The 10,380-nt window shown below is 37.2% G+C and overlaps 1 protein-coding gene across 4 annotated transcripts; it reads left to right on the forward strand.

Moving 5' to 3' along the window:
- The first annotated feature begins 15 nt into the window (after positions 1-15).
- LOC132956774 (pleckstrin homology domain-containing family B member 2-like) lies at positions 16-7,142 on the forward strand. Of its 4 annotated transcripts, none has more exons than XM_061030406.1 (9): positions 16-139; positions 1,627-1,677; positions 2,181-2,339; positions 2,429-2,531; positions 2,667-2,706; positions 2,789-2,875; positions 4,115-4,229; positions 5,519-5,683; positions 5,723-7,142. In XM_061030406.1, exons 2-8 carry the CDS (start codon positions 1,641-1,643, stop codon positions 5,653-5,655), a joined length of 678 nt encoding a protein of 225 aa, XP_060886389.1. In that variant the 5' UTR covers positions 16-139; positions 1,627-1,640; the 3' UTR covers positions 5,656-5,683; positions 5,723-7,142. The 4 variants fall into 4 exon arrangements, with proteins under 4 accessions (XP_060886389.1, XP_060886396.1, XP_060886403.1 ...); XM_061030413.1 differs by having other exon boundaries at positions 5,726-7,142; XM_061030420.1 differs by having other exon boundaries at positions 5,732-7,142.
- Positions 7,143-10,380: the final 3,238 nt, after the last annotated feature.

The raw sequence follows: 10,380 nt of genomic DNA on the forward strand, positions 1-10,380 counted from the left end.
GCTGGTCTTTTTGGTCCCGGTTTTTCTCTCCGAGGAGAGCATCTTCTCTTTGCTCGGCATCTCACTTCCGCGTTCGCTGCATCCTAACTATGATCCTAACGGAGCATTTCATCTTTCCTTAAATCATACGAATAATCAAGTAAGTAAATCAATTATACAGCTTCTTTACCAGCAAGTGTACCGGTACCATCAGTTATAAGGACTGGTATTAGCTTTGTAGCTTTTTATTAACACGGAACTAGTTAGCACGTAGGTTAGCTCGCTGCTGACATGTAAACAAACATCGTAAATTGAGGTCAGATAACTTTCGTTTAGTAAAGTAGAAAAAGCTTAAAAAATAAACTTAGCATACTTAACATCTTTCTCAGTTGAATACTGGGTTTGTTAAGCTTAAAGAAGCTATTTTGTCTCTCCTATTGAAGTTACATTTATAAGAAATTAGCATGACCTGTTCACAGCTGGCCTACTGTAAACAATCTATGTTATTTTAATTTATGAATAATATTGACTAGGACCAAAATAAATTAAAAAAACTAAATCTTTTTCAAAACACGTTTTTAAACAGAGGAATGAATCCATAAACTAAGAAAAAAATCCAAGCCAACTCCTGAACACTGTTTAAATTACACAAATACGTTTTTAATGTTCAAGAAACAAAACGTTGCCGACGTATTTCTGGACTGCAAGAGTTCGTAAGGAACAGCTGAAGATAAAAATAATATACTGTTTTCACAAGATTATCACTTGTTTTCACAAGATTATCACTTGTTTCCACAAGATAAGAATGCGTTCCCTTTTCATAGTTATCTTGTGCATACATCATTATCATATTATGCGCACACGATACATTTCTTTTACTTTTTGGGACTTCAGGGGCTTGCATTATTTTTCTCTTCTATTTTGGGGGTAGGTAGGTGTCGGGAATTTTTCGTGACTAACAATGGAAAAATGGTATTATTCACTATTTGAACTTTTTTATCTTATGTAACATTTCTGATTTTCTGTTTGGATTGCAATTTACTGAATGAACTGTCATAGAAATGCCTCTTTAGGCTTTCCGTAGTAGTTTTGATATGTAATATTTACAGTCTATGTGTGTGTGCTCTGAATCAGGAAGCAGATGTTTATTTGTTTGTTTATTTGCTTATTCAGAGCTGATGTCAAAATGATATTTGGTTGCAGACTTGTAGCCACTTTCTGTGTCCTGCCTCTTCTTACAAACTGTTTGTCTGATGAAGGTCTGGACCTGACATGTTGCCTAGAAATGAACATTTGCAAGTAAGACAGGGTGCATGGGTTTAGTTGTAAGTTTTTTAAAATGTTCAAATCAATAAAATAATAAAAGAGGCAGTGCAGTAAAACAAGGAAACAAAAAGCAATTGAAAATATGAATTTGGTACCATGATAATATCAGTGAAAAAACTGTGCAGACGAATAAAAGTAATAAAATAGGAAGGATGAAATTAATGTAACCAACAACAAAGTAAATGGAAATGGAAATCATTGGAAACTTCAGACAGATTCTAAAGAAAAGACAACATGTGGGGGTCCATACATCTGATTTAAAGTGTCAGTAGTTTGATTCTCAGAGGCAGAACTTGACATACAGTATTTGTTTGGTTTCAGGTGCTGCCTCCAGGATGGCGATGGTGAAGAGCGGTTGGCTCCATCGACAGAGTGAGTAGTCATAGTGAACCTTTACTGAATTTAATGTTGTACTTTATAATATCATTGTTATCATTCTTACAGATTACGTTTATAATCATCATGATTCAAACTGTTCTGCTTTTAAATCAACATTTAAAAACTAAATTGTGTTTTTTAAGAATAATTTTAAATCTTTTTGAAATTATTTTATTCTGTTAGAATGTTAATGTTTTTTATGTGTAATATTTCATTGCTATGTCTCTTATTTATTTATTGTCTTAATGAATTTGTGATTAACATTTAGTTTTTTTTCTGTTATTTTATTGAATGCATGTCGGTGTGCAGTAAGTAACACTGTTACAGCTGCTGCCTTGTGAAGCATGTTGATCTGATAATTGGATAAATAAATCCAGTTTTATTGATGAGGTTTGATTAATAAGTATTTCTGATATATATCTATATGATAAAGTGACTTTGAGATCCTGTAAACTTGATTGTGGTTGTGTTTGAACTGTAGCCCGTGTTTGTTGCAGGCACTATCCTGCGCCGCTGGAAAAGAAACTGGTTCGACTTGTGGGCCGACGGACGTCTCATCTTCTACAACGATCAACAAAGGCGTGACATGGAGGACGACATCCACATGAGGGTCGACTGCATCAACATCCGCAACTCAGCCGCGTGTCAAGGTAAAGGTACATGTCACCTGGTAGATGATGATGTCACCGATGAACCCTGTTTGTGTTCAGACTTGTAAACATGTGGCCTCTGCGTCTTCTCTCAGAGCTGAACCCTCCGGAGGGAAAGACCCGGGACGCCCTGCTGCAGATCGTGTGCAGAGATGGTCGAGTTATCAGCCTGTGTGCAGACAGTGCTGATGATGCTCTGTGAGACAACACACACATTATTTGTTTCTCATTTAGTTTCTACGTTAATGAGGATTACTTTTTATTTAGAGGCATTCTGTGTCTATATTTCTAGAATAAAAACATTTTCACAGCAGAGTGTCCTCTGTGTTGCAGGGCCTGGACCATGGCGCTGCAGGATGCCAGAATTAATGCGGTGAGTTTCTGCTACATTTAGATTTATTTTCATAGTAAAAATAAAATAGCTCTCAGTCCTAATTTTCTTTTTTTCTTTTCAGGTGGTAGCTACTCCTCAAATTGGATTTGCACAGGAAGCAATAGCCTCTGCTCCTCCCCCTTACTCAGAATATGCTCCCCCAGCTCAGGTAATAGATGTAAACTTCATTAATATGACTTCATTAACCGTATATTAATTAAGTTCAAGACTGATTTATATAAAAGTCTTTTGGTCATAAACCTGAGCATTTCAGGGTTAAGAGTTCAGATTTTCTCCACTAACTCAGGAATGAACAAGATAATTTATCGTGTTTTTAGGGGATTAAAAGTTTTTTTAAAATTATGAGTCACAAATTACAACAACATGAGACAAGCAGACGATGTATGATTATATGACACTTTATTCAAGGTCAAATTAAACGTAACCAGTGGTGCTCATTACTGTCTACAAACTTGAATATTGTAACAAAAATAATGAAATAATAGTATTTAAAATTACCTCTGAATAAGAATATTTTCTTATGTAATGCAGACTACAATATGAGACAAGCAGCATATGTACATCAGCATTAGACTTAATTTTAGGACAATATAGACCCAACAGGTTCATTCTTATTAATATATTTTGGATAGGGCAGACCCAGGGCTCTCCAGAGGGATTATATAGGTATCACATCTAGCCTGGGAACGCCTCTGATTCCCCCGAGCTGGAAAACTTTGCTTGAAAAGGGGGAGTCTGGGTTGACTGTCTTCGAAAATGGATGGATGGATGAGTTTTAGGAGAAGAATTAAACATATAAAGCGAGTAATGAGTACTTCTCCCTCCATCTAGAAACTCTAATATTAAAAATCAGAATCAGCTTGATTGGCCAGGTATGTGTGCACATCCAAGGAATTTCAAGTTAAACAATATCACAAGAAATGAACAACCGACAAATTATGAGTGAGTATTATTCAAATGATGTATGTGTGAAGAGCGAGTGGAGAGTGTGTCGCGCTGGTTGTAGAACGCAACCCTAACCCAGAAGCCGTCAGCACTTGGATTTGTAGTTTCCACCCAGACAACAAAACTTGATACAACACTTCCTGTTCACAACCAGCTCTTTTATAAACGACAGAAATAAAGAAATGAAAACCCAAAGAACTGTCCGTAACAAATGATACATCAGTTTATTAAGCTGCAGTGTCTTTACAGAGATGTGTAAGATAATGCCCAGGTTGAGTGTCACATGTTATCACTGGATGTGCTCTTCTGGATGTCCGTTATGGAAACACCAAGCTAACAGACTAGCTAAATAAAAAAACAATTTCCCGCTTTCTGAATCAAGAGGGAATGAAAGGACTCACAGAGGATCAACAGAGTGTTGTTGTGTGTTCTTGTTCTGCAGGTTTATTCTCCGGGCCCATACGGAGAATATGTTCCATCTCCACCTCAGGCCACACAGATCATGTACTCTGCTGACGGACAGCCCTACGCTGTGGCTTATCCTTACCAGTACCAAGGTAAAGTCTGCACTTTTCTCACCTCCTAATGAAATAATCATGTTGAGTGTAAGGTGTGAGGAGAAGCGGGGGCACAATGAGGTTGTTTAAATGTTCAATACAAAACTATATATAAAACTGTAAAAATCTGCACTACCTTAAAAGAAAAGACCCAAAGCTTTAAAAGAAAATTCAGCCATATTTGAAACCAAAGCCTGTAGCAAGAGAAAGAAAGAGAGAGCTGTCTACATTGCACGAATATGTGGAAATGTTTCAGTACTGAAAAGTTGCCAACACATTTGTTAAATTTCGACAGTGTGCAGGAGTTTGAGTGAAGTTTTTGGCTGTTTGACCTTTATAGTATCCAAGTTTAACATTGTGGTTTTCAGACATCCCTTAAACACACGGCTCCAGAGGGTTCACAGTACCGGTATATCTTGTGCTCAGTCCTCTTATTAGCAGTATACAAACAGGAAGTAGAGGACTATTTGATCCGTGAGTGCTGGATATGTGTTTGTTCAGTGACGTCAAACAGGACAATAAGGAAAAGTGTCAAATTCAGCTGACTCTCAGGGAAACACGTCTTCACTCTCCTTATACACCACTTACACTGCTATACACTGAATTAAAGGAATGATTCATCTTCAGAGTATAACACCAAGTGAGTTCAACTTCTGGGGATTCAATCTGTCTATTTAGGAAGCACAAGTCATTGTGAATCAGTGTCACCTGCTTTCATGCAAATAAAAGTGACAATAAATATAAATAATAAGGAAAAAAGCACCCCACATGATTGTTATTCAACTAGAATGCAGAAGAGGATGACATTATCCTCATTTATTACATCATATTGTTAAGCATCTGACATCTCAGTAGGGGACTTTTAAGACAGTAAATTTGTCCCCTTATTCTTTTAGTGCTTTCAGATTTGCAGAAAAATCCTGATACTTGCCGGAGGAGCTGTATGTGCGAACACAAGCGGCCACATTTTTCACACAGACTTCACCTGGAGTCTCTCCTGTCAGCCCCCTAGTATTTCTTTGGTTAGGAGAAGTCAGTCTGCGAGTTTTAATCATTAATAACAAGAAATAACCCCATATTTGGTGCCTAGGACTTTTATTTTTGTTGCCGTGGTATCGGTTTCGTTGAATACTTAAAAAGATATGTTTCTCTCTGTAGTGTCATTTTTTTATGGATTAGGTGGAGTAGCTGGCTGTAGGACTAGATGTAAAGAATTTATGCTCATTGCTGGTTTTTTAGCCACATTTGAAAACTAAACTTTGACACCTCCCTGATGTCGTCGTGTCCAGGTGGGTACGCCGCCCCCGGGGTGAACCACGTGGTGATCCGGGAGCGTCAGCGCGAGGACGGAGGAGACGTGGCGTTGGGAATGCTTGCCGGAGCAGCGACGGGTTTGGCGCTCGGCTCTCTCTTCTCCGTCTTCTAAAGTTTCTTTACCGCTCTCCGTGTTTCTGCTTCTTCTTCTTCTTCTTCTTCTTCTTCTTCTTCTTCTTCTTCTTCTTCTTCTTCTTCTTCTTCTTCTTCTTCTCTGTGCCGTCACATGAGCCGGAGTGAAATGTGTCTGTGGGGCTACATCCATCTATGAAGCATGATTGTGATTGGCAGTGAATTACTCCCACTGTGTCCTATATATACAAATATTTAAAGTCAATACTGTTAGCACTTTCTCATAAGCCCCGCCCCCTTTGTGTTGTCTGAATATGAACGTTATTAACCAAAAAAAACAACAATTACTCGCTTTTAAAGGACAGGAAACACACAACTTTCAGATCCTCACACATTTCTCCTTCATATACGCAGATTTATCTTTTATGTTGCTCCGTGTACTGTACCTTCACTTTGTTTGTTGTGTGTTTTGAATATGCAGTGTTTCTTCCACTCCTCAGGTTATTTGTGTTTGAGGCAGGCTGAGATGAGAGGTGTGAACAGAAGATTGAAGAGTATGTGAAACCCTTTTAACTTTGAACCCTTTTCACTCCTGGCCAATAATCAGTGGACTCCTAATTTTAACCGATCAAAGTTACCATATCTGTAATGAGTTTAAATAAAAGTCAACAGTAGAAGCTTGTACGTTACAGCTGCAGATATCTACTTGGAACATATGAGACATTCATTTCAGTTTTATTAAATCAGATTGCTCTCACTAAAATTGACAATATGGAGGATATGTTTGCATGGAGTTCTGCCCAATTAAAGAACATTTCAATTTCTACTTGAACTTTTTCCGCTTCTGATTGAAAGTTAAAAGGGCTGAGCGTACGCACGCACACACATGAAGCAATAATCACTCATTTTGTCGCTTTTCTGAGGAGTTTGTTGTGATTAAAGTCTAATGACATCACAAATAGTTTCCTGTTTGAGGAAACGCTGACATGTTTGCCGTGCTTTACATTTTAAAGGGAAGTCCCTCCTCTTTAAATGCATGCTTTATTTGATGCTTTATTTAAGGCCATTATTTCATTGGCAGCTTTAAATCAGTCTTATAGTTTAAAACACTTTGGATGTGATTTTTTTTATTTTGTTTGTCAGTAGATTCGATGCAGCACAAAAAGTCTAATCAGGTTTATTCTTCTGTTGGGTCCCACTTCAGTTGAAACATCTCACTTCTATTATTCTGTGGATTATATTCATTCACTAGAAATCAGTTTGAGTCTGCTTTCAGTCAAAGGTACAGCTTATTGATATTTAATAATGACACTAATAAACACAAGTATTTCCTATTTATCAAACTGTCAGCTTGTGTGAGCAGCGTAACATTGATGTCATTTTTCTGAAACTGTTTAACATGTGACATGAACCTGTTTTATTCCTCTTATTAAAACTACTCACATTTAGACCCTCGCGTGTTTCAAATTCAAATATATGAAGGTCAACTAAGATGTATTTTAACAATTAAATATATTCACAAAGCAATCGACTCCTGGTTTTTGATTTCAAGTTTTTTATTCAACCTTTTTTGTTCACAGAATATTTTTAAAGGAAATAAAAAGCAAATAACCGGCATCAGTTTTATCATAGTAACAAACAAGTGACCTCAGTAAACACCGAAAGAAAATGTCAGTACAAAGACAGAATTCACACTGAGAACAAACACGCTTTCAGCGTCTTGATGGGATCAATAGTTCATTACAATCGATCAGTCACTGACAGTACGAGTGTAGAAAACATGCAGACATTTTAGCACATGAAAGAATGAGCAATGCTTATAAAGTAGTGAATGTATATTATTTAAATTTAAACAAAGAAACCCTGAAGGCACCTTTAGAGGCTGCTTGTCATAAACTCTGCATATTCAAATAAAAAAGACCAGGAAAAAAGTTACATGTTCCAAGAGTTTGAGCCTCTATACATTTGACCGTATAATTTTTCATTTTTAAAGCCCCAAGCGTTATTATTTTAAAGAATAACTTCTTACAAATATATCTGTAGTCAAATCAAAATAACCAGAAAACACATTTACATGTTAAAATACTTTGAGCATTTACACACTTCACAGCATGAAATTAAATTTTTAAAGGCCCAAAAGTGATTCTGTTGAAGACAAAATAACCTCCCGTTATATCAGACAATCTACAGAGGTACGTTGTGTTTAAAATGTGCATTTATCAACCGCAGCATCACCACCATATTAAACACAGATGGAGGTCAATTGTTCTTTAAAATGTATATTTGATGGCTGAAGGAATAAAAAAAGAAAAAGGGAAACTTACAAAGATGTAAACACTTGAGGCTGCTTCCAAAAGTGAGTCAGTCCCCATAGAGCCTCATGTTAAAATGTCCATCTTTACAGCAGAAATAAACATGTTTACAGCCTGGTACAAAAAAAAATTGGTACAGGGTTGGTTTTATTATAAATCGTCTGTTTTGATTTTATTAAGGCTAAGGGGCGTGGCTGTTCTGACTAACAGGTGGGCATGTGGTAGCTGTTTGACAGGAGGCTTAAGGCCCTCCTCAGCTCCACCTCTTTATTTGTGTAGATTAGCTGTAATTCAGCATTTCCAGCATGGCGACCTCCATTGCTGGGCCTCAAAACATCTTTTCAGGAACCAAAGGGTGTCGTCACTGAGACTAGGTCCATTTTTCATACAGTCTATGGCTCCACCCTCTTGATCAAATATAGCACTTCATGCTCTAAAATAAAGATGGAGCTTGCATGAATGCTTCACTCGAGCCTTGAAGAAACAGGATAGGACAGATACAGTCTGTGATATTAACTTGCTTTTCATTTGTAACACAAATTCTTATCTTTGCTTTATGTTCCGGTAACCTTTCATGGGTATTTTTTAAATCATTTTTGACTTTTAAAGGAGAGAGAAAAAGATTAATCAAATGAGAGAAAACATAACAGTGAAAGACACCATAAGTTACAGTCCTCATTCCATGAGCTTTGAGTGATCGAATGTTTTCAAACTTCCTGACCAAAATCTTCAGTAAACTTCTCAGTTTCTCCAAATCATCGTCGTTCACTGTGGGTTTGGTCTTGCTCTGCGATCTCAGCATGTCGTCCTGCACGGAAAATATCAGATTATGGTTGTCACAATACCAGAATTTTAAACTGTGATATCATTTTATCTGTTTCAGTACAGCCTCAAGGGGACACTCAGGGAACTGCAGTTTTTTGCAACTCTACATTGGCTTCATTTTTCAACACCAGAGGTTAGTCTAAAATGTAAGACCATTTTAGACAATATGGTACAATTCCAATACCTGTGATGGTAGAGTACAGCAGAAAAAAAACAGATTTTGAGATCAGAAGAGCAGCCTGGGCTAACATGATGCCATTGAAGCAGTTACACTTCAGAAGATTTCACAAATCATTAAGTACTGCATGTTACGGCACATCAGGCACATCGTGATAGTTATCATAGGAGAAGGACCCCGCCCTTTTCCTGGACTTTCTCTGGATATGGAGCACATTTTGACAAATCTATCTTCCCAGCAGCAAATTCCTCCTTTTAATGTCTTTGGTATATTTGTGGCTCCCAGCACGAGGATTCCCTCATTATCGTTCCCGACACCTGAGAGGAGAAACACATCTCAAACACCTCATCAAAACAAAACAACAACTACTTCAGGTTATCTCCTGCTTCTCACCCTGCATCTGCACCAAGAACTCAGTCTTGATCCTTCGTGCTGCCTCGCTGTCATTCTCGCTCCGGGAGCCACAGAGAGAATCGATCTCATCGATGAAAATGATTGACGTGTTTGTGTTCTCGGGCCATTCTGAACAGACTCTTTAACAACCTTTAGAAAGAACCAACACACGTTAAATCTCTGTTTGCTGTATTTTATCATTATGTTAGGAAGCTGGGCCTCACTTTTCACTCTCCCCGAGCCACATGGACACGAGGTCGGAGGAAGAGATGGAGAAGAAGGTGGAGTTGTTTGCTTCTGTGGCGACTGCCTTAGCCACCAGGTAGGACTTCCCTGTTCCCGGAGGTCCAAACAGATGAATCCCCCACCAAGGAGTCCTCTTTCCTACACAGACAGACACGTCATCATTGATTATGGTTCATTATGAGGAGGGACAGTCTATGAGAGGGTTACGGTCTGCTTATGTTTGCTGTAGAGTTGACACCAATCCAGAATTTGAAACTCGTTGATATGATTCTAGTAAAAATTTGATGCACTTCATTCTAAGTGGATTTTCAAATGAAACCATATATCAAAGTTAGATAATAGAGGATGCAAGGCAAGTATGAGGGACAGAAAATGACTAAAGTATAAATAAATAAATAAATGTTGGGAGAAATGCATACAATTATGTATAAGTAAATAAATAATTAAATAAATGCATCTATAAATAAATATATAAATGCTGAAAACAATACATCAATGAATAAATAATAAATACACTTTGTTAATGAAAAAGGCTATTTATATATTTTTACATGCATTTATTCATTTCATACAGTTATATATGTATCAATGCATACATTTCCACATTAATTGAGTTATTAATTTATTTCCGTATTTTTACATTTACACATCTATTTATTTCTGTGTCCAGGTTGTAAGAGGAAAAGTATATATGTAAATTTGCTTCTGTCTGCTTTTCAAAATTGACCAATCCTACTTCAGTAATGTTAGGACGGCCCACTTCATTTACATATATACTTTTCCTTGTACAACATGGACACAGAAATACAGA

This window comes from Labrus mixtus, chromosome 3 (genome assembly GCF_963584025.1).
Source record: "Labrus mixtus chromosome 3, fLabMix1.1, whole genome shotgun sequence".
NCBI lineage: Eukaryota > Metazoa > Chordata > Actinopteri > Labriformes > Labridae > Labrus > Labrus mixtus.

Bases quoted from the DNA above. Each gene is read 5' to 3' on its own strand.
- LOC132956774 (XM_061030406.1), top strand. From the start codon at position 1,641: ATGGCGATGGTGAAGAGCGGTTGGCTCCATCGACAGA. The intron at 1,678-2,180 runs GTGAGTAGTCAT...TGTTTGTTGCAG, and splicing joins CGGTTGGCTCCATCGACAGA to GCACTATCCTGCGCCGCTGG. The intron at 2,532-2,666 runs GTGAGACAACAC...TCTGTGTTGCAG, and splicing joins GACAGTGCTGATGATGCTCT to GGCCTGGACCATGGCGCTGC.